At 41.9% G+C, this 27993-nt stretch overlaps 2 protein-coding genes across 2 annotated transcripts; both read right to left on the bottom strand.

Moving 5' to 3' along the window:
- Window positions 1-17857: 17857 nt before the first annotated feature.
- LOC117205756 lies at window positions 17858-22960 on the bottom strand. The gene is made up of 4 exons (XM_033444465.1): window positions 22805-22960; window positions 22520-22727; window positions 20270-22342; window positions 17858-18021 (listed from the first exon to the last, which is right to left on the bottom strand). Exons 1-4 carry the CDS (start codon window positions 22958-22960, stop codon window positions 17858-17860), a joined length of 2601 nt encoding a protein of 866 aa, XP_033300356.1.
- A 643-nt stretch (window positions 22961-23603) lies between these two features.
- LOC117205755 lies at window positions 23604-25004 on the bottom strand. Its single transcript, XM_033444464.1, has 2 exons — window positions 24766-25004; window positions 23604-24654 (listed from the first exon to the last, which is right to left on the bottom strand). Exons 1-2 carry the CDS (start codon window positions 25002-25004, stop codon window positions 23604-23606), a joined length of 1290 nt encoding a protein of 429 aa, XP_033300355.1.
- Window positions 25005-27993: the final 2989 nt, after the last annotated feature.

Here is a 27993-nt window from a genome sequence, read left to right as displayed (position 1 = left end):
TAATATACATTCGTAATAAAGTTTTTTATTTTATCAGTTATGGTAACGTTAACGCTGACCAAGAAACATGTCTTATAGCAGTATTTTCAGTAATAAACGTGGTAATAGGGGACGCTGAAAAGGAAACAAAGCAGTAGCCAGAAGGGCTACTAAAATTCAATCGTATTCCACTCTATATAAACCCGATCAACACGCCGAGAGTGGAACTGAATATTCTTTTTTCGCAACACTAATTTACTACTAATATTTATGAAGCAGAAAATTTTCAAAATCAAACCGCGACGAGTGCTTCGTTATATCTGCAATATCGATAATCTACCATTAAAAAAAAAAAAAAATTAAGCCTGAAAATTCCCGATATTTGATACGCAACACTAATAAGTATAAATCTACGCACTCGTATTTTAGCAATACGCAACACTAATAGCGAGAGATCGAAGTGCAACCATTTAAGAGGTTGCTGATGAACGATCACACTTGCACAGCTCTTGCAGCTGAACGTGTGATCCAGGAACAGTGTCCGACAATTGCAGTCGGGGGGTTAGGGCAGTTTGTGAACGCAACACTACTTAACAAAACGCGATCATTTATTATCGCAACGCTAAAAGGAAAAATAAGCAGAACTCGCGATGGAACAATATCGCAACGCTAACTCTTATAGTGAATTTAATAAAAATTACTATTTACTATATAAAAAAGCTACTTTAAATATTCTGGTATTGCTACTTGCAATACTATAAAATTAATTAAAAATTAACATATTTATAATCTAATTTTAAACAATAGAAAACAAGATAAATTCTGATACGTATAGTTCAATAAGAAATTATAAAAATTCATAATAAAAATGGCAAAAGACAATCGCGATATCGTAATTCGCAACTTTAAAGCAAACGCGATTATCATTTTATCGCAATTCTAATTCAAACCGTAACCATTCTCTCGCGACACTAATAGAAAGCCGCGATGTTATTTCGCAACTCTAATTCAACCCGTAATTAATCTGTCGCGACACTAATAAGAAAAATCGCGAGTGGAGGGCCGATATATCGCAGTGCAACCATTTAGGAGGTTGCCGACGGACGATCACACATATACAGTTCTTGTAGCTGTACGTGTGATCCAGGAACAGTGTCCGATAAATGCAGTCGGAGGGTTTGGGCATTTTGTAAACGCAACTCTACTTAACAAAACGCGATCATTCATTATCGCAACGCTAATTTTTACAGTGAATTCAATGAAAATTACTATTTACTATATGAAAAAGCTACTTCAAATATTCTGGTATTGCTACTTGCAATACTAATAAATTAATTGAAAACTAACATTTTTATAATGTAATTTTAAACAATAGAAAACAAGATAAATTCTGATACGTATAGTTCTATAAGAAATTATAAAAATTCATAATAAAAATTGCAAAAGACAATCGCGATATCGTAATTCGCAACTCTAAAGCAAACGCGATTATCATTTTATCGCAACTCTAATTCAAACCGTAATCATTTTCTCGCCACACTAATTAAAAGCCGCGATGTTATTTCGCAACTCTAATACAACCCGTAATTAATTTATCGCGACACTAATAAGAAAAATCGCGATTTGCCCAATGGGACGATGGACCGATATGTACATCGGCCAAAAAGCAAACTACTACTACTTCTACTACTACAAATACTAAAATCGAGCATAGTGACAAAGTAGTAACAATAATGACTTCCCATGCTCTGGATGACCCAGAGGATGGGCAGCCATTAGTAGTTGCCCTCTTGAGTGGCAGTTTGCCGGGCCTCTTCGGCTTATAGCCTCTTCTTTCTTCGGGCGCAATGCCCGCTGAAACTTACATCTAAGCTCGAGACTTCTAAATCGCAAACAAAAAAAAAAACTTGAAAATAAAAATATAAACCGCGGAAGCTGATTGAAGTGCACATGGACTGACCAACGATCGCAGCAGTGATCGTTGCTCACTCGCATGTGCGTGCTCGAGCGATAAACGTTCGTTTCGACCCATTCGCGACCGCGACCGCGAAATTCGAAAAATCGAAAGGCAAAACCAGAGACGAGTGCATGCTCTACTCGTGCCAGTTTCACCGTCGATTTTTCAAATTAGATTTCCAGAAACAGGTTGGTCACACGAAAACGCGCCTACCCGACCAGAGACTGTGCCAACCTGCCCGGCCCTACCTACTTATAATTAACAGACATACCAGAAAGTATACTACCTATCCTACCTAGCGCTATGTTTAAAAATGGCAAAACAGACACACCAACACACTCGCTCCACGGTTCTCACACAAACGCTCGGGCGCAAAGGTCCTACACTAGAGAGGACGTCCCGGGACGCCTCCGACACCCGAGCTTAACACACACCATGCACACTCTAAGGTACGTACCGTTTTCCTGAAATCGACTGACGAAGGCTAGTGACCATTGCGTAAAACGTGATAAAACACGTCTGAGAAAATGATATCGTTAAAATAAATGTAAGTAAACTTGGAATTATAATTGTAATTTACGTCAATATTTAAAGCGTGGTTACACTTAATCGCGTGGGCGATATTATCACAAATTGTGATTGTATCGAGACGTAAATTGAATCGATATATGTTTCGACATTTTTAATATTTGATGTTTTAACGAATGAAAAAAAGCGACGCAGTTCCACGGCCTAACAACACACACACATAACGTGGAAAATACGTCGTGCACGGTACACTAACGCATCGTCAGTCGCTGACAAATTATTACATTACTTAATTCTAGATCATCGTGCCCAGTGTCTTTCTCCCATTCAAGTAGCACCTGGGCACGTGAATGAGATCCTGACAATGGGCACGGAAAGGGTTAAACCTGAAAATCCTGATCTAAAAGAAATGATTAGTTCGTGTAATTTTTATTTAACGGACTAACGTTCTTTGATTTTATATTTTACTACTTCGTATCTGATTAAATCTACTTTATTAATTTAATAATAACTAAGTAACTCTACTTTATTAATTTAATAAATCAGAACAAAACTTTAATATTGCAAAAAGGTTAATTGAAAAAGACTGAGACTCGATCAAATGGAATAATTGACTCTAAATATATTACTAAGAAAGAAATATTCTCAGGCGATCTCTTTATCAAAGCACATACTCGAAAGTGCAGAAGCAGTGTTCAAAATTATTGCTTTGATTCAAAAATCTGCCTGTCACGAAGTGTCTTCTTGCACGTAAAATTTCACACATTCTTGTACGGGAAAAAATGAATTTTGACTCATATTTTAAATTCTAACCGAAATGAAATAAACGAACGTGACTTGATATTGTCACGATTAATTCATTGCTTAAAATCAAGTATGTTTATGTTAAACAGGTATATTCGTGTACATATTTGCCATTTGCAAATATTTATAAGGAATGTTAACATGCATATTTATAAATAACACGAATATATTCTCAAGTGTATGTATTTAAACTAATTATTATACTCGCGCTGTGCAAGAAGACCTATCCTAAACTAATAAATTTCAAAAAAGAATGTTACTACTCACGGGTATAAAAATACCCGCGGTCACTATGCTCGCAACAAAATTCTACGTAATACAACCGGTCACCCGTGCCGATTCGGACCTTTCATCCTACGACATGATTGAGTGACCGGAGGAACAAAAATGCATGCGACTCACCGTTCGATGCGGAGAAACAGAGGACGTTACCCTGGATGCTGCGGTATCCCAGCGAATGTCATCAGGGAGACTAACATCAGGCAGGAACCGTGTAAAGTCCAGTGGTGGAAATGGTGGTTGTTTAAGGGCGGGTGGGGGGGGGGGCGAGGAAGAAGCGAAACTTCGTTTCGACAATTTTCTTCTTTTTCCTATCGAACGTTTATTTAGAAAATACTGCTATTTTTTTACGCTTAAAAATTATTATTAAGAAATTGGAACAAGTTTGAAAAATATTATTTAGTTGAAAATTGTGAGATATTTTTCGATAGCAAACAAATGCTCATGAATAACGTAAATGCAATGCAATCGTTTGCAAGAATTATATTGTTCGCAATTAGAATATATACTGTGAATTTTCGTTATTAGAATACAAAATATACATTCCAATAATACACTACAGTCGCGTGTTTTAAATAATGGAAAATATTTGCAAGAATTCAAAAGTTCGCCACTAAATATATTTAAAGAATACTGTGCAAACGCGCGCGAAACCTTGTTTCGAGGTATTTGAATCTACCTGTTACTAATTTGCAAGTTTATGACGTTATAACTCAATTAGAAACAATAAGATAATTCGTTAAAAATTGGTTTGAAATAAGGGAATGATTTCATACATCGGGATCTTTCAGAAGAATCAATGGACTCACGCGACGCACTCCTGTGCACAAAATAACCGCAAGACTCAGTGGAAAAAAAGAATAGATTTTTATATCTCGTTCCAAGTTAGATAAGTATCATTGTACAGAATGAGCTCAGAATGGATTCGACATAGCCAAGACATATCCCACGGTGTCCCACGGTGTCCCACGGTGTCCCACGGTGTCCCACGGTGTCCCACGGTGTCCCACGGTGTCCCACGGTGTCCCACGGTGTCCCACGGTGTCCCACGGTGTCCCACGGTGTCCCACGGTGTCCCACGGTGTCCCACGGTGTCCCACGGTGTCCAACGGTGTCCAACGGTGTCCAACGGTGTCCAACGGTGTCCAACGGTGTCCAACGGTGTCCAACGGTGTCCAACGGTGTCCAACGGTGTCTAACGGTGTCCCACGGTGTCCCACGGTGTCCCGCGGAGTCCCACGGTGTCCAACGGTGTCCAACGGTGTCCAACGGTGTCCAACGATGTTCCACGGTGTCCAACGTTGTCCCACGGCGTCCCACGTTGCAGTCCAGTGTAGATCATCCAAAATTCTTTTCGCGGCATTTGGAGACCCACACTGGACCGACGATGTCCCACGTTGCAGTCCAGTGTAGGTCATCCAAAATTCTTTTCGCGGCATTTGGTGACCCACACTGGACCGACGATGTCCCACGTTGCAGTCCAGTATAGATCATCCAAAATTCTCTTAGAGGCTTTTGGTGATCCATACTGGACCAACGTCGTCCCACGGTGTCCAACGATGTCCCACGGTGCAGTCCAGTCTAGATCATCCAAAATTCTCTTAGAGGCTTTTGGTGACCCAAACTGGACTGTTGCGTAGTTCTTGGCTTGGTATCGTTTTCCAAAGATTAATCAACTGATTAATTTTTGGAAAAGGATGCCAATTACCAGGTCTCACCACGAGGAGGTGACTACGCACGAGACCCGCCCATGAGTTATTTAACATTATGCATCGTTCTCGATATTCAACCTATTGGCAAGAATGTCGAGTTCTGACTCTGATTTGAAATGTCCTTTGACTCATGTGCAGCTACAGATAAGATGTTGTTGCCTTCGGTTAAATTGCACTTGCTTCCTTGATTCCATGGATATGGTGTTGTTTCCTTGGTTTTGAGCAGACATAGAAAATTACATCTTAAAATTACACTCTGTGTTACCACTGGTTTATACGAAATAGCGAAATGAGAAATTAAGTACTGTATTTAAAATTAAAAAATAATGCTATATAGTAATAAAACAGTACTTCAAAGACCTGATAGATTTCGTTAATAAAATAAAACAAAATAAATCATTAATTCACTCACTACGAATTGATGGTATTGATTTAAATCAAAGAATGTAGAGTTACATCCGATTAACGGTACAACTGTTATAAATTAAGAGCATAATTACTTTGAATTAATGGGATGAATTAATATATAAAATAACAGTTTAAAAGTTACAAATTAATGGCTTAAATGTTACAAATTAATAGTTTAAATGTTAGAAATTAATGGCTTAAATGTTAGAAATTTATAGTTTAAATGTTAGAAATTAATGGCTTAAATGTATAAAATAACAGTTTAAATGTTGTAAATTAATAGCTTAAATGTTATAAATTAATAGCATAAATGTATAAAATAACAGTTTAAATGTTGTAAATTAATGGCTTAGATGTTGTAAATTAATAGCTTAAATTTTATAAATTAATGGCATAAATGTTATAAATTAATAGTTTAAATGTTAGAAATTAATGGCTTAAATGTTAGAAATTAATAGTTTAAATGTTAGAAATTAATAGTTTAAATGTTAGAAATTAATGGCATAATTGTATAAAATAACAGGATAAATGTTGTAAATTAATGGTTTAGATGTTGTAAATTAATAGCTTAAATGTTATAAATTAATAGTTTAGACGTTATAAATTAATTCCTTAAATGTTATAAATTAATTGCTTAAATGTTATAAATTTATAGCTTAAGTGTTGTAAATTAATGGTTTAGACGTTGTAAATTGCTAGTTGCAATGTTGTTATTTGATTTTTCTTTTATTTACCTTATATTTAAATTCTTCTTCGATGTTCACCCTCCGGAATTTCGGGCACAAAAGAGCTCGCGCGCGACTTCCGTGTTTCTTATATACCTTGACAAGGTGACGAGATGTTAATCAAACGGTAACGATCTTTTGACACAGCAAACGACGGTTTTTCCATTATGACAAAATCAAATTGAACAATTTCTTAATTTTATCGTAAATTGGCAACTTCAACGATTTAATACGATATCCATTTTTATCATTTTAATAGTTTCTGCAAACTAAGACTAAATTCACACTTCTTTAATACTAGTTTTCGACTATCACTTAGTTTGAACAGAATTCTCTTAGAAGCTTTTGGTGATCCAAACTGGACTGTTGCGTAGTTCTTGGCTTGGTATCGTTTTCCAAAGATTAATCAACCGATTAATTTTTGGAAAACCATGCCAATTACCAGGTCTCACCACGAGGAGGTGACTACGCACGAGACCCGCCCATGAGTTATTCAACATTATGCATTGGTCTCGACATTCAACCTATTGGCCAGAATGTCGAGTTCTGACTCTACTTGATCATGGGCCTGCGTAAAGAGATAGTTGTTTCGTAGCCTAACTGCGAAACACATATCTCGAACGCAGCGCTTACATGAATCTTTACAAACGTAGAACAAAGCCTACGTAACGCAACATCCATCTCCCACACAACGATTACATCGATCAGTACAAATATCGTACAATAATTCGCATCCCTACTGGCATCATTCGGTATCAAACACACATTTATCTAACTTGGAATGAAAGGAAGAAAATGTAGCTACTGACACGGTATATACCATTTCGTGTCTCGCAGAAGGGACATACGAGTCGCTGTACTAAACTAGTTATCGTTCTATTTTTGCGACACTGTAAGATATTGAAGATACTGAAAAGTTATAAACTCTAACGTGATCTCAATAAGTATCCCTTAAAAATGGGAAAACAAGAAAATGCCCGATGAATCAGATGATAAGGGAAAAAATCGCGGCGCGCCCGAAACGAACGAGATCGCGATCTCTCGAAAGAACTAACAAACCTACGCGACGTACCCCCGTACACGAGATAACCCCGAGGTTCAGCGGAAAGCCCAAGAATTGACCGTAACTCGATTCCTGTTTCGCCGTTCGAAACTTACACGAGTCGCGGTCGATGGCGCCGACCGATGATGCTAGTGATCCACGGGTAATTCAGCCGTGGATCCAGCACATAGGCCGGCAACTTAACACACTCCAACTGAACATGTGGAACCCGGGGATGGACCGCTGAACAGGATTACGAAGGCAAGAGGCCCCAACTGAACAGTGGGGTCCACACACGGGGAGGGACCGCTGATCAGGATTACAAAGGCATTGACCTCAACTGAACAGTGGGGTCCACTCCCGCGGGCCCGAACAGAATTACGGAGGACGTGAAATTGCAGGTCCCTGACCGAGTACCAAAGTACCAATCGGACAGGACTGCAGATCCACGACCGAATCCCCAACAGATTTGCTAGCATCACCGGCGCGACGACAACTCCCGCGATCCGATGCGAACGTCGAGCAGTCGTCGAGCAGTCACCAAGACAGAGGTGTTCTTGGGGCGACTTACGAATCCAAAGAGTTGTCCAGTGCACGTTGACCCGCACGTACCCGGAATACGCGCGAGCGAGTACGTCACGCTACGGTTTGAAAGAACTGTGCGACCGCGAACCGATAAATCGCGGGAACAATTTTTCCAGTGTGGTAAGCGAGGGGATCACGAGAAACGAGATTTTTATTTTTCGTTCCAAGATAGATAAGTGTTTTTGTACAGAATGAGCTCACAATGCACTTAACATAGGTATCTACCTTATGATTAATTAAGGCTAAAACGCTCGCATCCCACGGTATCCCGCGATGTCCCACGGTGTCCCACGGTGTCCCACGATGTCCCACGGCGCCCCCGCGGGGGGGTCTTAGTCCGGTCTAGATCTCCAAAGCTATTTTGGATGATCACGACCAGACTATATTGAAGTAGTTTTTAGCTTGATATCGTTTCTCAAATACTAATACTAATATTCAAAATAGTACTTGGTGTATTATTATTTGGGAAACGATACCAATTACCGGGACCCACCACGAGGAGGTAACTACGCTCGGGTCCCATTTACATACAGAGTTTTTAAGCATTGGGTGCAGAGATGTAAAATTATTTTATAATAAAGCAACATTGTAGCGGCGATATTGTTTTGCCGATTTAATACGATATCCATTTTTATCATTTTAATAGTTCCTGCAAACTAAGACTAAATTCACACTTCTTTAATACCAGTTTTCGACTATCAATTAGTTTGAACAAAATTCTCTTAGTGGCCTTTGGCGATCCAAACTGAACTGTTGCGCAGTTCTTGGCTTGGTATCGCTTTCCAAAGATTAATCAACTGATTAATTTTTGAAAAACGATGCCAATTACCAGGTCTCACCACGAGGAGGTGACTACGCACGAGACCCGCCCATGAGTGATTCAACATTATGCATCGGTCTCGACATTCAACCTATTGGTAAGAATGTCGAGTTCTGACTCTACTTGATCATGGGCCTGCGTAAAGAGATAGTTATTTCGTGTCCTAACCGCGAAACACCTATCTCGAACGCAGCGCTTACATAAATCCTTACAAACGTAAAACAACATACATAACACACCATCTATCTCCCACGCAACGATTACATCGATCAGTACAATAATTCGCAACCCTACTGGCCGCATTCGGTATCAAAGACACATTTGTCTAACTTGGAACGAAAGACACAATATGAGGCTACTACGGAAAAGGAGCCCCAACAATCAGACGATGAAAGAAAAACCGCAGCGCGCCCGGAACGAACGAAATCACGATCTCTCGAAAGAACTAACAAACCTACATAACGTACCCCCGTGCACCGGATAACCCTAAGGTTCAGCGGAAAGCCCAAGCATTGACCTTCGCCCGATTCCTGTCACGTCGTCTGGATCTTATCACGGTCGATGGCACCGACCGATGATACTAGCGATCTAGCAAATAGGCCTGCCATTTAACACACTCCAACTGAACAAATGAAGGCCCGGGGAGGGACCGCTGAACAGGATTACAAAGGCAAGGCCCCAACTGAACAGTGGGGTCCACCCCCGCGGGTTCGTCACTTGAACAGGATTACGGAGGACGTGAAATGCAGGTCTCTGCCCGAGTACCGAAGTACCAATCGGACAGTATTGCGGATCGCAGGCATCACCAGTGCGATGACAACTCCCGTGATTCGAGGCAAACGACGAGCAGTCGTCGAGTAGTCATCAAGACATAGGTGTGCTTGGGGCGACTTACGAATCCAAAGAGTTGTCCAGTGCACGTTGACCCGCACGTACCCGGAATACGCGCGAGCGAGTACGTCACGCTACGGTTTGAAAGAACTGAGCGACCGCGAACCGATAAATCGCGGGAACAATTTTTCCAGTGTGGCAAGCGAGGGGATCACGAGAGACGAGATTTTTATTTTTCGTTCCAAGATAGATAAGTGTTTTTGTACAGAATGAGCTCACAATGCACTTAACATAGGTATCTGCCTTATGATTAATTAAGGCTAAGACGCTCGCATCCCACGGTGTCCCGCGATGTCCCACGGTGTCCCACGATGTCCCACGGCGCCCCCGCGGGGGGGTCTTAGTCCGGTCTAGATCTCCAAAACTATTTTGGATGATCAAGACCAGACTATATTGAAGTAGTTTTTAGCTTGATATCGTTTCTCAAATACTAATACTAATATTCAAAACAGTACTTGGTGTATTATTATTTGGGAAACGATACCAATTACCGGGACCCACCACGAGGAGGTAACTACGCTCGGGTCCCATTTACATAAACAGTTTTTAAGCATTGGAAGCAGAGATGTAAAATTATTTTATAATAAAGCGACATTGTAACGGCGAAATTGTTTTGCCCGGAGTTTATTTGTTCTTACATTACTTGTAATCTAATGGTCTTGATACTCCGAGGCAAAACAACAACATGATTTGAAATGTCCTCTGACTCATGTGCAGCTACAGATAAGGTGCGGTTGCCTTCGGTTAAATTGCACTTGCGTCCTTGATCCCATGAATATGGTGTTGTTTCCTTGGTTTTGAGCAGACATGGAAAATTACATCTTAAAATTACACTCTGTGTTACCACTGCTTTTATACGAAACAGTGAAATGAGAAATTAATACTGCATTTAAAATTAAAAAATAATGCTATATAGAAATGAAATAGCACTTCAGGGACTTGAAAGCTTTCGTTAATAAAATATAACAAAATAAATCATTAATTCACTCACTACGAATTGATGGTATTGATTTCAATCAATGAATGTAGAGTTGTTTCCGATTAATGGTGCAACTGTTATAAATTAGGAGCATAATTGCTTTGAATTAATGGGAGAATGTGGTTATAAATTATTGGTATAACTGTTAAGAATTAATGGAGTAATTGTTTTACATTAATGGCTTAAATGTTACAAATTAATGGCTCAGATGATATAAATTATTAGTTTAAATGTTATAAATTAATAGCTAAATGTATAAAATAACAGTTTAAGAGTTACAAATTAATGGCTTAAATGTTATAAATTAATAGTTTAAATGTTAGGAATTAGTGGCTTAAATGTATAAAATAACAGTTTAAATGTTGTAAATTAATAGCTTAAATGTTATAAATTAATAGCATAAATGTATAAAATAACAGTTTAAATGTTGTAAATTAATGGCTTAGATGTTGTAAATTAATAGCTTAAATGTTGTAAATTAATGGCTTAGATGTTGTAAATTAATAGCTTAAATTTTGTAAATTAATGGCTTAAATGTTATAAATTACTAGTTTAAATGTTAGAAATTAATGGCTTAAATGTTAGAAATTAATAGTTTAAATGTTAGAAATTAATAGTTTAAATGTTAGAAATTAATGGCATAATTGTATAAAATAACAGGATAAATGTTGTAAATTAATGGTTTAGATGTTGTAAATTAATAGCTTAAATGTTATAAATTAATAGTTGAGACGTTATAAATTAATTCCTTAAATGTTATAAATTAATTGCTTAAATGTTATAAATTTATAGCTTAAGTGTTGTAAATTAATGGTTTAGACGTTGTAAATTGCTAGTTGCAATGTTGTTATTTGATTTTTTTTTTATTTACCTTATATTTAAATTCTTCTTCGATGTTCACCCTCCGGAATTTCGGGCACAAAAGAGCTCGCGCGCGACTTCCGTGTTTCTTATATACCTTGACAAGGTGACGAGATGTTAATCAAACGGTAACGATCTTTTGACATAGCAAACGACGGTTTTTCCATTATGACAAAATCAAATTGAACAATTTCTTAATTTTATCGTAAATTGGCAACTTCAACGATTTAATACGATATCCATTTTTATCATTTTAATAGTTTCTGCAAACTAAGACTAAATTCACACTTCTTTAATACTAGTTTTCGACTATCAATTAGTTTGAACAAAATTCTCTTAGTGGCCTTTGGCGATCCAAACTGAACTGTTGCGTAGTTCTTGGCTTGGTATCGTTTTCCAAAGATTAATCAACCGATTAATTTTTGGAAAACCATGCCAATTACCAGGTCTCACCACGAGGAGGTGATTATGCACGAGTTTAGTTCAAGAATCATTTTCCTATCGATAGAAGGCTCTTATTCTTATACTATATGATACCCGATATAATATCACATTCCAGTTTCTTTATATGAAAAAGAACAAAGAAAAGGGCAGAAGGGATAAGGAAATTTCAAATTTAAAAAATTGTAAACAATAAAGATGCATCGAAATAGGTAAAAATTAATTCTGCCTATTTTGTGATTTCATAGTTTGATTTCATTGTAGTTTTAACCGCGAATATAATCTTACTTCGTGCTAGATCGGTAACGTTGGAAATTATACTTAGTAAGATACCTCTAGTGTTCCTAGAGTCTTCGTAGAGTATAACATTTCATTATGAGATATTTATTCTGTATTTCATCTACTGTACATACATCTGTGTATTCTATAATAAAAATCGAAAATATATATTATCTGGTTTATGCCGTAATCTTGTGCTGTCCACTGTCCTATGGTCGGTAACTTCTTCTAACTGCTTCGAATTTACTTTCAGTACCACCTTTCCGAGCTTCAGGATACTACCTGAAGATGGTACCTGCTCCGCTTCTATAATATTCTAAGTGTTATCTACAGACATTTACCAACTTACCATAAATAATACATAACGTTGTATGCCATCCTTGTTCTTCTACAATTTTTATGCTATTTCGTTTATTCAACTGTTTCGACTATCTTCAAATATACGTCAACTTTCCTTAAAACCAATAGCATCGATCATAAATAACTAATTAGAGAGAACTAACTAGATAAGTAAGAGAAATAACTAACTAGAGAAAAAGAATAGAAGACAAAATCAAATCAACGATGCAAACAAAGATGCATTTTGTCCATACGAAACTTAAAACTGTTCGAGCAAAGATTTACCATGACAGGCCATAAGGAATTGTTCTTTAGGGACTCCATGAGTACAGAGGGTCTATGGTAATATGTCATTTACGGATTTACGCGGACCTTTCTCGACTAAATCATACCATGCAACCCTTCTATAGTGAGTTCTTAACGAGGCTTGGCACCAACGTCCCTTTTAATCCTTTCACCTTTCTTTCGGTAGGCAGATGCAAAAAACCGCACTGACCAGAAAACGCAGTAAAAGTTTATGATCAGCCGAAAGGTAGGCCAGATAATTCCCTGTTCTCGCATGTTGAAACGGACACGGAAAGGGTTTCACCTCAGGTACCATCCGTCATCGCGAATAGTGGCATAAGCTTGTTCATACTCTAGCTGAGAATCGACATAATCCGCTTTAGGTTTTAGTATTTTAGACCGCTCGACCATAGGAGTTTCTTCCCTACTGCCATAAACATGGCTGGATAAGAATTGTTTAACAGGGTATTTTACAAATGAGAGAACCATTACTAGACGAAACTGCAGAGTTTCCGTAGAAAGTACAGAGTTTCATGGATAGCGTTTATTCGACTACTTATATTGTCAATTGTGAAGCATAATTGCAATGATACATTTCTGTGTGAGGTGTGAAGCTTGGGAATTTATTCACATTCGATAATACTGTTATTATGATATATACCGTACGAAACAATTAGAAGATCCTTCGTCTTATCACTTTAACTTTTATATCAATTTCTTGTATCTATATATTTCAAAAAAATTTTTAATAATCGTTATAATGTCAATTTATATTAAGAAATTTATTATTGATGAAATTTTTTAATACTATTGTTTTAATATCATATGAAATTACAATTTATTTATTAAATGTTCACTGTACTGGAGACATAAAACGGTTCATGGCAACGATCTTCTTTTTTGTCAATAAGCATAATACAAAATTTCATCAATTTGTAATTGTCTTCATTTATTGTACCATTCAATATCGAGTACGAGCAAAAATAAAAGTCAGTGATTTTAAAGCAAGGATAAGCGCAATCAATGCGCGAAGTTTCAGCGAATCTATTAATAAATCCATCAAGGTCTATAAAACGCATCTGCGGACTCTTGATGCAATTTTCTCAACATGTTGCAACGATTTCCTGTTTCTACTTTATTTGTACAATGTCGACTATCGTTTCATCTCGCAAGTTTTAATCGATTCCGAAAGAAACATCGGTTCGATTCGGCGGAAGGAAGGCGCAACCCTTTTTCCAGAAACCTTCTCCCTGTTCTCGTTCGGCCTCGTTTGTACTCCAAATCATCGTCATCATCCTGAATGCCCTGTGGCTTTTTTTTAAACCACGAATTCTCACGGTCCACCGAAAACCACCATGATCTTCCTCGTTTTCTTATTTAACAGAATCATCGTCCGCATTGTGCAGCTTGCTAACAAAGCGTTGCTAAACACTCTCACACATTATTAGCGTTATCTCTCACGGTGAAGATTTCTTCTATAATAATTGCTTCTTGGAAAGATTAATGTTTTCTTCTGGAAGCAGATCATTAGCGAAACATTGATAATTACGTAAGGCATTAATTTCCACTAAAATTAAACATAAAACAACAACATAGTAGAATGACACGCAACAAACATAGATATCATATCGCTCCTCTAAGAAATATTTGATGAGAAATTCTGGACTGTAATAATTCATTTTCTAGACACGTAGCATTTGCCTTAGCAAAAGTAAAATTAGAATGCAATATTTGAAAGTATTCTAAGATCGATATTCTCTATCTGCGTCTAGAGTGTCCAGGACCGGTCGAATAAAGGCCGAAGCACGATCCTGCGAGCGATAGATCGATCGCACAGGATGCGTAACTTCCTGCATTTGTATTCCCTCCCGCTTGTGCATGGACACTCAAGGGACCGAAAAACTGTCGGCGTTTGTCGACAACCATCCAAGCAACCGCTGAACCGTTCGTTCGTTCTCGTTTTTTTTTTTTCTTTCTTTTTCCCCTCTTTTCCTAGATCGGTCGGAAACTATCAAAAAACGCTCTTCGAAAACTGCAGATCCTTTGTCGATGACAACACAACGAGGGGGTGCTGACTAGACGAAGGGATGGGGTGTAACCGGGCGCTTGTTACACAACCGGAAGGAAATCTGTAACACAAGGAATCTACCTCCTGCACTTCGTGTCATATCACGCGTTCGAAGATACGCAGATGAAACGTGCAACTTCACCGGGAGTCGCTTGCGTAATTTCAACGTCCTTACGTTTTCTTACCCATCTGTCGCGGCAACATTGTTTACAGCTTACACGATCGATCAGTGGAACAAAATCTTCTGTAATACGCCTCTTTTACGGACGATACTCGATCAAAATTTAAACAACGTTGCCTTTAAATAAGCGAAAAGCGTTACTACCAATCATCGCTTGCTCCTGCGATAAAATACTGCAATTATAATAAAATCCTAAATCATTACAATAAAAGGATCTTCCTATTACTTTCGAAAAACCTTTCGGTTTTTGCATTTCCTTAATTTATAATTCTTACCTTTCACCATAGAGTACTAAAAGTACAACAAAGCGAACGGCACGCGAATAAATGAATTTCCCTGTCACTCTCGAGGAGAAAACGGTAAAAGGTTACACGGCGGATTTCCTCTTTGCAACTTTCCTTCCACTTTCCATCATATCGCTCCCCTAATCGTTAAAAATCCATCTAACGTAGCCCGTCTGTCGATGGCGATTTTGCGGAAGAGAGGAAGTCGCTTCGTGTCGTTTACGATGCAAGAAAGTTCCCGAACCGCTAACGCTCGTCGCCACTTTCTTTCTACCCTCTCCACCTGTGCGCGATTGCGTAACGAGAAATCGATCTTCGTTGCATCGATACGTAGCGGGACGACAGGATACATACGGTTGCCAATGCGGCTTTTGCGGTGAATTGCGTAATTTCCTTTCGTCGAGCGATCTTTTCTACGTGCGCCGCGAGGCCCTCCAATTTAATTTCAACAAGGACGCGCCGCGTATCGAGTGCTACGGGCCGAGAGTCGCGAGCGCCTCACTGGCGACATTTAATCGAACCGCGCGGATATGTGACATTTGAGGCGTCCAATTTCCCCGCGGCTCGTGCTCGGCTCCCTTGCAAAATCGTCTTCGAACGAGTCGCTCGTCTCTTTCCCGTTCCTTTTTTTTTCTTCCTTCCCTCCGGCTGCGTTTTCCCTCCTGCCACGGTTGACATTTGCGACTGGAACGGCGCTCGCTGGAAGCGAACGGTCGTCGACTGGCGAGCGGGTCGATTGGTCGAGTAGAATCTCTCGATACTCGTAGAAGCTACAATGTTGATGCTTTGGGAATATAAACTTAAAGACGTAGATCGTGGTAGAGATTTTGTAGAGAATGGAAGGTTATAGGTTTGAAAATTAATATTTCTTTCATAAATTTAAGTTGTGTTCGGTATAGTAATCCCATTTATTGGCAATCGTCGATGGTACTTGAAGAGTAACCTTTAGAATTCTTGTCAAATTCTTAACGAGGTCACTCTTTTCGTCTCTCCAGATCGGTAACGGCGACAGGTGCGAGAAAACAGTTCGGTGGTCTATTGTTTCGCGGGTTTAGATCCGATATGGTCGATAACGAACGCTTGGAAGGTGGCCCTTCGACGAAGAAAGTAATGGATGGGAGAAGGCGAAGAACAAAAAAAGAAATGACTAAGGGCGGCAAAGGAACAGAGGTGAACTAGGTTTCGGAGAAAGTGAAAGGAGCAGAAAAAAAGATACACGAATAGAAAGGGGCACCCTCGAGAGAAATACGACACAGGTAAAAGTGAAATGATGCAAGATCTCCGCGGTTTGACAACCCGCTAACGACTCTATTCTCCGAGCTTCGTCGAAGGGTTGCTCATAAACTTTGCGTAAAACCAACCGACAGAACTCGAGTTCTCTTTTCACATTACAAATCGACGGCAGGATAGAGATACTTGTCACTTCGACCATGGTCCTTGCGGATCGGTTGTGCATTATCTCGTCGAAGATCGAGCCCCCTTCGATACGTTCTTCTGACGAGGATGAAATGAAAGGTTACCATATTGTTCTACGACTGCCCTACGCCCTCAGTCGTCTGCCTGCCCGATTGGCATCGATGCTGTTCGTTGTTGCGAAAGGACATGAATTTATTTGGTTCCCGATGTGAGTAACGACCTTACCTAGGATCTGACCACGATGGAATTGCCGTGCTCCTATGCGAAGAAACTAGAGGAAAGGAAGGAGGAGGGAGATACATCCTCCTTGTCCTTGCTTCGTCCTTTTTTCCTTTCTCCCAGTTCTCGATTTCGATCCAGCCGGTTCTTCCTCTTTCCCCGTGCCGTTTCTTTCCTTCTTTCGTTCACGTTCTCGTTCCGTCTCTGTTTTCCGTCGTGTCGTTGGCGATCCGCTGCGATTGCATTCTTCGCCAGGGATTTTTCAGACGCGAGAGCTCGCTCTTGCGTAATCGATCGCGCCTCGCGGACATTCCGATAAAATATCGGCTCCCGTTAATGGACCAAGATTGATACGCGTCGCGCAATTATTCGAATTTATTATTTTAATCGATGCGCCGACTTGCTACGTCACGTCTCTCCTTGGATCGATTTTAATTAACGAAACTCGATGATGCTGGAGCCGGAATTTATTGAAATCGCGGCTGGTAAAAGGGATACTAGCTTTTCAGACTCTCCTCGATCATTGCAACAGTTCATAGAATGCAATATCGTTGGACAAAAACGCGATTGACGCTCCTGCGCTTGCGTTAACATCGCCACTACTAAGGATACATCGGCAAAAAGGAAACTTTCCGTACGATACTTTGGTGATCATATCGATCGAAGCTGAAAGTAGGTTCATTCAGATCCGAATACATGGTCCATTCATCGGCGGTTTCGCGCGCGAAATGAATTCAATCGCGTCGGAAGCGTCTAGACGATACGACACGGACGGTTAGCAATCGCTGCATTCGAAATCAATAGGCTTCGTGTTCGTTAAATGGACTACGGTCGATGAATGTCGTCCGACTGCTTCCTCTATAGAACCTTTAGAAGCTTCAGGACCACCAACGATATGTCGAATGATACGCGGAACGATGGACGATGATGAAGCTTCACCTGCAAAGTTTTTCCAAAATTGTTTATTCCTTAATTGACGATACAACTCTCTCATAATATGGTATACTACGAGTGTTTTACTATATTAGCATCTGGTGAATGACCTTCCCAGTTTATATATTTACATCTTACTTGACCATTTTATGGTTGGTACGCGCAACCAGAAGCATACTAATGATTTTGTACGAGATCACGTTTCGCAAATGTTGTCCCATCCAAAGATCAACTGTTACGCACTTTAATTGAAAGATTTTCTTCTCCTAAGCCACAGACGTTAATAGCAGATTAAGATATCGATCATGAACGCACGTAAATTCTAATAATTATCGTCTTGCACGTCATTTCGCGTAACTTGTTGCCGTCTTTCTCTTCTCGAAACTGTTGGTTCTGGCGAAACGGCTAATACGCGACGTGGCAACCCTATCCTCGAGGCTCGTTTCGACAACATAGGTATATAAGTAGCGGCGATTAGCGCTCGAACAGGACAGCGTGTAATTAAGGCGCCGGTGTTAAAGCTCGTTGCACAGTTCATCGGTGATGCGGTTCTATCCGGCGGATGAGCGCGCCGCGCTTGAGCATCGATGCGTCACGAAATGTTGAGCCGGCTTGAATACCGGAGGATTCCTCTGCTTATCCGCATATTTTCAAGGGTCAGCGAGTCGGCGAGCGAACGTGCCTCGTCTTTTCTTCGCGTTCTATCACTACCACTCGCCGACGACACTGATTAGGGGTGGTAATGTAGCGGCACATGAGTCAATGAAAGATTCGAATCGCAAGTGACTCATATTGTTGTGCTTCGGAGTGTCAACATTTTTTTGATTTGCTAGTTTCAAAAGTAAACGAACTCTGAACAAAACATTATCTCCGTTATTTGTAATCGTCAACCAGAGTTGCATTTGAATTTTTTGTAAGCCCGCCAATCGATGCAAATAGACGAACGTGCTCTCTAAGAGACAATCAGAATCAGTATAGCGACGAGTATAGCAAGCATTATAGCGAATCATTATAGCGAGACATACAATCGAATAGCGAGCGACGATAACGATTGGCATACACTATCTGTTACGACCGTTCGCGGAGAGACGTGATCGCGAGATAGCACGTCAACGAGAGTTGTAAATTCTCGCTACGATTATGTTAATCGACGCCGCGAAATAGTCGTTCCCCTGTTTCGTTTAGGACAACAGAGGTGGTTTAATGAATATAGCACTGTGTTAACACTAATAAATTAACGTTTATTTCAACAACTTATTAATTAGAAGGATATAAATGGAACAACAAAAGAAATGTAACTACGTAATGCGCGATATAAGATATGTATTGACAGTTTGGCTTCTCGAAACGTTCTGCCCGCCTTTCGATTTTTTCCGTTTTTTCTGGAAGGCGACCCCCACTACGTTCGGATCACGCCACATTCTTTTACGCCGGATAAAATAACGGCCACGAATCGAAGTTTCTGGAGGTCGCCCTGCTTAATAAACTATGCGCTTGCCACTACAATGTTTGTTTGTCGGGCAGCCGCGACGATCCGCCCGCGACATTGTAGTGCCGCGACCGACGGTTAAGAATATGATCTATGGCAAGCCGCATGGCGTAACATTCTCCCCCCGTTGAGAGGGTACCGATCAAATTAGCGAGATGTGGTTGAAGTTCCTATCTTAGTTCGTCTCGGTGGCTAGTTGTTCGGGTTTCTCGAGATCGGGTTGAATTGGCAGTGGGACAAGCCTTTTGACGGCCCGATCCAAAACGCTCTTTGCCGTCTGAACTGTAGCTGTCCGGATGACACCATCGGCGCCTGGATGAACCTTGATAACTCGGCCCAGAGGCCAATGCATGGAGGGTACGTTGTCCTCTCTGAGGATGACGATTGTGCCCTTTTGGATGCCGTGTCCACCCTTGCTCCACTTATTTCGGTTGGTTAACTCGTTCAAATACTCCTTATGCCAGCGGTTCCAAAAATGCTGTTTAAGCTGTTGGATATGCTGCCATCTGGAGAGTCGGTTCGATGGAATGTCTCTGAAATCTCGATCACGTAAGCACATTAGTGAATCGCCAATGAGAAAATGTCCGGGAGTGAGGACTAGGAGATCATTTGGATCGGTGGAGATAGGAGTTAGCGGGCGGGAATTGAGGACTGCTTCTATTTCTATGATGAGAGTGTTCAATTGTTCAGAGGTGAGTAACTCGTTGCCGGCTACACGCCTGAGGTGGCGTTTGAATGACTTCACCGCTGCTTCCCATAGCCCACCGAAATGCGGTGAATGAGGGGGAATGAAGCGCCATTCGATTTGTTTGTCGGCTAAAAATGCGGTTACTTTTTTCTTGTGATCGTCCGATTGTAATAGATCGTGAAGCTCTCGTAATTCGTTGCTTGCTCCTCTGAAGTTGGTGCCGTTATCAGAATGGATGGTGGAGCAATACCCTCGTCGAGCGATAAATCTGCGAAGAGCGGCGATGAAGGCTTCGCTAGTGAGATCGTCAACGAGCTCGATGTGTACCGCTTTAATTGCTAGGCATACGAAAATGGCTACGTATACCTTTATCTGACGACGGTTACGATCTCGTTTTTCCTTGATGTGGAACGGCCCGCAGTAATCGACGCCGACGTTTGTGAATGGGCGAGATTCCGTTACTCGCGCCTCCGGCAGATTACCCATCACGTATTCTACCGGCGGTGGTTGAGCGCGGCAGCAGCGGACGCAGCCTTTGATCGCCCGCCATACTTGACTTCGACCGTCGACGGGCCAGTATCTTTGTCTTACTGCGTATAACGTAGCCTGCGTTCCGGAATGCATGTGGATCTTGTGCTCGTGTTCTATGATGCGTGTTGTAACGGATGACTTGGGTAATACTATGGGATGTTTCTGGGCGAAGGTCATCGACGAATGACTGAGTCGACCCCCGACTCGCAATATTCCTTCCTTGTCTATGAACGGATTGAGTCGCGTGAGCTTACCCTTTATCGCCGCGTTCCGATCTTTTTGGAGTGTACGAATTTCCTCGGAGAAATGGATGTTTTGCAACAATTTTATCAGTTTATTGTGCGTTATGCGTAACTCGGTAACGGTTAGGGGTGCCGCTCGGTTCCTTTCCTGTCTCCAACGGAGGCAACGAGCTATGATTCGTATCAACTTGGGCCAGGATGAATACCTTTCCAACAAACTGTAATCGGCGGGGTTTGCGGACAGACAAATCGCCCCTTTCTGCTCCGGTACTTCAATTTGCGGTGTTAGAGCCCATGTCGGCCAATAGCCTTCCGACTGGTAGAGCCATGCAGGACCGTGCTGCCAGATGGTTGGGCGCAGGAACTCTTCGGGTGTTTGGCCGCGTGATATTAAGTCCGCGGGATTGTCGTCGGTAGGAACGTGGCGCCAATCGCGGATGCTGGTTTTTGTTTGAATTTCGGAGACTCTGTTAGCGACGAATGTTTTAAGGGTGTGAGGTGATGTATTGAGCCAATGGAGGACGATAGTGGAATCGGTCCAATAGATAGTTCGAGTAATTTTTTGTGATAGGGCTTGTTGTACTGTTGACATCAGGGACGTAAGAAGGAGTGCTCCGCTCAGCTCGAGCCGAGGAATGGTCTGGCACTTGAGTGGGGCGACTTTCGATTTTGCGGTTAAAAGTTGGGTCCAAGCACGGCCGTTGATGGTAAGGGTTCGGAGATAAACACAGGCTCCGTAAGCCTTTTCGCTGGCATCGCAGAAACCATGCAGTTCAATTTCCATAGCGGACTCGATTATTGCTTTGCGTGGGAACCTGACGTTGTTTAATAAGGGTAATTGGGCATAGTACCTTTCCCACTCTGTATGTAACTCGATCGGAAGTGATTCATCCCAATCGATTTTCGACGACCATATTCGTTGAAGTAGCATCTTGGCCCGAACAATCACCGGTGCGAGCAGACCGAGCGGATCGTAAATTTTTGCAATCTCCGAGCTGATGATTCGTTTCGTGACTCGCGAGGGCGTGGGTTTGACTTCGACCGAGTAAAGAATAGAATCGTCGAATGAATTCCAAAACACCCCCAGCGTCTTCAAGGTTTGCGAGTCGCCCAAAAAATGTTGGTGATTTGTTTCTTCTAAGGAAAGTCCGTGTAACAAGTCATTATCGTTTGACGCCCATTTTCGTATGTTTAAGCCGGCCAGCTGAAGTAACTTGGTGAGTTCTGTTCTGAGCGTGAGGGCTTCGTCCTTCGTTTCAGCTCCGGTGAGAGCGTCGTCGACGTAGAAATCCCGTTGCAGTACCTGTGCTGCACGTGGAAATCGATGTCCTTCGTCCTCTGCCAGTTGCTTGAGGCACCGAATAGCTAGATACGGGGCTGCGGATAAACCGAACGTTACAGTGTTAAGCTCATATGTTTCTGTTTCTCCACTCGCGCTGCGCCATAATATCCTTTGATATTTCCGATCCTCTGGTCGTACGAGGAATTGCCGATACATCTTCTCGATGTCGCCAGTGAGTACGTATTGATGAGCGCGGAATCGAATTAATATACAAAATAGATCTTCCTGTAACTTGGGTCCTGTGTGAAGTGTATCGTTTAAGGAGGTTCCGGTAGTGCTTGGTGCCGATCCGTCGAAAACTACACGGAGTTTGGTGGTTTGACTCGATGCTTTGGTCACGCCATGATGGGGTAAATAGTATCCGTTATCGTCGGAGTGGTTGTCATTGACCTTCGTCATGTGTCCCAATGCCAGGTATTCCTGTATTACCGTTCGATATTCTGATTCGAAGCGTTTGTCGTGCTGGAATCGGCGATTGAGTGAGGCGAGTCGTTTACTCGCCAGCGTTTTAGAGGATCCGAGTGACTGAAGCTGATCGTTGAAAGGTAGAGCGACGATGTATCGTCCTTCGCTGGTGCGTCGGGTGTGGATTTGGAAGTGTTCTTCGCATCGTCGATCTGCCTCTGAGATATGTTTAATTGAGGGTCCTTCATCGATTTCCCAAAACCGCGCGAGATCTGCTTGTAAAGTCGTCGTGGAGGTGTGAAATATGTTTGTCGCGGTTTGGGAAGTTGGACTCCCCCCGATTACCCATCCGAATCGCGTCTTTTGCAGACGCAGTCCAGGCTCGTCTGGCTGCGTGAGGTTGACTTGTCCCACACACATCGACGCGAGTGTTGAACCTGAGCTTAGTAGTACATCTATCGGAGCTGGTAAATGAAATCGTGGATCGGCCAATTTGAGATTTTTTGGTATCTCAAGTGTCGAACGATCGATGGGTTCGCTGGGAATTGAGGTTGATATGGTTGGAATGATAAGGAACGTTAATGTCCGCGTGTATGTACCGTCAGTGGAAGTGATCGTGGCCGTGACGTGTCGCTTAGAAGTCGTTGTCAAGGTATCTAGAGCTCCGATCGGGACCGAACATTTGTTTTGCCTTATCTTTAGCGATTTTGCTAATTCCTCGGTAATGAAATTCATACTGGATCCGGTGTCGAGCAACGCTCGACAACGGATTGGTTGATGTTTATCATTCAAAATGTTAATCTGCGCTGTGAGGACTAGATCATTGAACCGTAATTCGGATGCTATTGGTCTGATATGTTCGGTCATCAACGGAGTCGTCGATCGTCGGCGTCATTGGTTGTGTGTTCGTTTGTCAATGGGCGGTGGACTTGGAGACGCGGCTGTTCGTGGTGTTTCCGATCTGTGGTCTGTTGTGTGCCTTTTGCAACGAGTGGGTGATACGTAGGGTGGCAAAGAAGGTGTTGTGGATCGGCTATTTGATGGGGAAGATTTCGGGCTGGACGTGCTGGAACGAGACCCTGAATGGCGTTTTGTCCTGTGCAGCATTGTATGATGTCGTTCTCCGCATACGCGACATGATCCTGCGAAACAATGCCGCGTTGTGTGCCCTTTCCCGAGGCAGTTGACGCATAGTGATGCTCTTTTGACCTCCCGAATACGTTCGCGAAGGGATTTGGTTTTGAAGGTGTCACATTTCCAAATGGGGTGTGGTCCTTGACAGGTGGGGCATGTTGGATTAACCTGTGTCGCCGTAAGTGCATGCCCTCGTGATGCGCGTTGACGGACCGGAGTAGTTTGTTCCGGTGATTCTCTTGTTTGTCTGACCGTGGTGATCGGTCTGGAGCTTCGTGCTAATCTCTCTAGGAAGTTTAGTAAGTGAATGTACGGAGGCACCTCGTTATTGGGCAGCGTCATTTCCCATTGCTTTTGGATACTCAGTGGTATTTTAGAGAGGATGAGGCTGGTGAGCACAGCACTGGTATCGGGGTAGGAGTCTCCTAATTTGTTCAATGCATATATGTGTTGTTTAAATGTGTGGACTAAGCGCCTTAATTCCGTTGGAGATTCTTTGGTTATCCTTGGATAATCAATTATTGCCATGCAGTGACTGAAAGCTGTGTATCGTGGACATTCGAAACTCTCCTTGAGAACGGCTGTAGCCTGACTGTAGTTTACATTACTAAGGGGTAACGCGTTTAAACAATCGGCTGCTTCTCCTTGCAGGGCGGACTGCAGGTAATGGAATTTCTGTATGTCAGTGAGACTAGGATTTTTATCGATTGTGGAGGAAAAGGTGTCATAAAACGTGTTCCATTTCTCTAAGCTTCCGTCAAAAGTAGGGAGCCGAAGATCTGGTAATTTAATGGCTATCGGATTTAAACTTGCGGATGATGCACAGGTTGGAAGGTTTATGGATGTCGACGATGTTTATGGCGATGCTGCTTGCGCGTTCCTCAGAAGATTTTGTAGCTTTATGTCTACCGCGACGTACTGATTCCTTATTTCGAAGCCGCGCGCTTGTTCCTCCTCGTCTAATACTTCTAACTCGAGTTGGATCGCTTCGAATTGACTCGCAGCTTCGGTCAGTTGTTTCTCGTAGTTCGTTAACAAGGAGTTTTGCTGACGCTCGGATTGCTCGTGCTCGTCCAGTCGGTTCGATACGTATGTGAATCGGCCGCTACAATAGCCTCGTCTCCGACGCAGGGAGATGAGTTGGTCTTCGCTTGTCATCGTTGCCGAGGGTAGGAGATGGTCGAAATAAGGATCGAGCTTACCTTACTATCGTGCGGCGTGAGGTCGCGTGTATGCTTGGCGAGGAACGCCTTGTTCCTTCCCGACGGCCACTCGTTCGGTTGTATTATTAAGTTGTGAAATTCGTTGCGTTGATGACTGTCCAGCTGCGGCGGAAGGCTGCGTGGTTGTGTTCCCTTGCCAATGGGATGTGCTTCTTCGAAGATGACGCGCCTGACGTCACTGGTTTCGCAGTAGTGGTTGCTCCTGCTCCCGCTGCTGGTCTTGATAAAGTCACGTGGCACTGTGTGGTCACTGGTAAGTGCACTCTTCACTGGCACGTGATCCGGCTCGAAGGACCAAAAATGTTTCGACCGTTCGCGGAGAGACGCGATCGCGAGATAGCACGTCAACGAGAGTTGTAAATTCTCGCTACGATTATGTTAATCGACGCCGCGAAATAGTCGTTCCCCTGTTTCGTTTAGGACAACAGAGGTGGTTTAATGAATATAGCACTGTGTTAACACTAATAAATTAACGTTTATTTCAACAACTTATTAATTAGAAGGATATAAATGGAACAACAAAAGAAATGTAACTACGTAATGCGCGATATAAGATATGTATTGACAGTTTGGCTTCTCGAAACGTTCTGCCCGCCTTTCGATTTTTTCCGTTTTTTCTGGAAGGCGACCCCCACTACGTTCGGATCACGCCACATTCTTTTACGCCGGATAAAATAACGGCCACGAATCGAAGTTTCTGGAGGTCGCCCTGCTTAATAAACTATGCGCTTGCCACTACAATGTTTGTTTGTCGGGCAGCCGCGACGATCCGCCCGCGACATTGTAGTGCCGCGACCGACGGTTAAGAATATGATCTATGGCAAGCCGCATGGCGTAACACTATCTCTGTACTTATATTTAAAGTAATTTTAATATACACTGACTATTACAATTTCATCACTCGTCTCTTTACTAAAATAACACGTATAACAATCCACCTCAGTAATAATTCAAATTCGACGAAACTCCCCCTTTTACGAGCGCTTTGCGACGATGTATCGAAGAATGATGGAAAAATAAAGATAGGATAATTTCCACAAAACAAAATATCGTATCATCGATAACGAATTAAGTAGTGGATCGTTCAAAAATCGTTGATAACCGAATTTGGCGAATTACAAGGCAAATTATTACTCAACTTGTTTCGAATATCCATCTGACTTAAATAATCCTATCTTATACTAATTGAAAAAGGGTGCAACACTGTCTTTTATGGTTATTTGTCCGAATCGCTCCTGTGCCGGGTATATCATAAAAGGGTTGAAACTCGGCTGAAAAAAATCGGCGAAGAAACGTATATTACATGGAGTCTCGTAAACATCGTAATTGCGCGAGTTCTCGGGGTCGAAAATTAGGGTGCGTTTCTTTTTCCTCCATACAATCTTATCAACGTGGAAGTATTTTGTAATCTTCTACCGTGACCATTTTAAGCCGGCCTCGTTGATTACCTTGAAAAAGTGGCAAAGGGGATGGAGAGGGTGGAAACGATGTAGGTAGTCGATACACGAGCGTTTTTTCGTTACTTCGGAGCAATCTTATCAGCGTGAAAGGGAAGAGGGAGCCCGCGAGCGGGCGTTTACGTCCTCGACGATTCGAAAGGGAGATTCCTTCGTGGTGCCGTCACGGATTTCATGCATTCCTGCGCGGACGCCGCGGGAGGCTTCCTTAAAACCGAAAGTGATATGGAGTGGACGCCGGGAAAAGACGAATGAGCGGCGCGTATACACAAATACACACTCTTGCGTGACACCGCACCATACAAGCCCAGGAAAACGAACGAAGAAACGGCAAAGGATAAAAGAACGGACAAAGGTGCGCGGCATTTTCTTCACGATCACGTGACAAACGTGGACGAGTTAAGTGCACCTGTGTCTCTCGAACACACAGCTATCGATCGACCAGATAGCTGAACAGGGCCAAACAGGTGTAAATGAGTCGAGGAGAACACGATTGAGCGTGGAATCGATGTTCTTCCCTTTGAAACATCTCTGGACGCTTTGTCACGTTTGGGATGGTCGGTCCAGGCTAAACGTTTCACTGTAGTTTACAACTTTGGGATTAGAATTCGATATCGGGACATTGGTAAAAGATATTGTTTGGGTTGATGAGGTAACTGCTACAGGAACAACATAAGCCATTGTCTATAAGGTCACCTTTTTTTATCAGGCTTCTAGGTCATCGATTTCTTCGATCGTGCGTTTTTGCTTTATGCAATGTTGCAGTGACGCGCAACGAGACCTTCGAACGATCTTGAGAACAATCATTCTTCTTACGTGCCTTTGCTCCGTAAGAAATATTAGCGATAAAGAATGTTACTCTGGCAGGTGTATCAATTTCTTTTAATACACCCTATTTGTCTGGAAAAAACGTTTGATCGATCAAACGAGTGTAACGATAATCCGAATTTTTCGTCCGATATACAGGATTTGTTCTGAATAGCAAACTGATGAAAGAAACTTTATTCCACAGTCGATATTTCCGATACAGATGAAATGATTGGTAATTTGCGAATTAACTCAAAGTATGCGAAACGGAGTAGGAATAATATACGATCGTTGCATGCAAAAACGAGGTAAATACCTTCCGTATTCCATAAAAACTCCGTTACTCTGAATGAAAATCATATTCGCACGATCGCCGCATTGATTCGATTAATTTCCTTGTTGCCTCGGTGAGCTATCGCAATCATTCTTTAAACGTTACTTTATCGTAATTGCTTTCAATCCTCCTACCATCTTGGTTTACGAAGATGCAGGAAACGGGTGTAAGCAGCCGGCGAATTTCCAGGCACCTGGTGAAGATGCTGGAATTGGTTCTCGAGTAGCTGGTCCGTGATTTTGAAGAACCAACGTCCGACGCAAGAAATAAAGGAAAAAGAAAGAAAAAGAAAAAAAATAGAAAGAGGGAATAGGAAGCTACGAAAT

This window comes from Bombus bifarius, unplaced genomic scaffold (genome assembly GCF_011952205.1).
Source record: "Bombus bifarius isolate JDL3187 unplaced genomic scaffold, Bbif_JDL3187 scf7180000007992, whole genome shotgun sequence".
NCBI lineage: Eukaryota > Metazoa > Arthropoda > Insecta > Hymenoptera > Apidae > Bombus > Bombus bifarius.
Note: the sequence above shows the minus strand (reverse complement) of the source record. Positions and strands in the feature narration are given on the sequence as shown.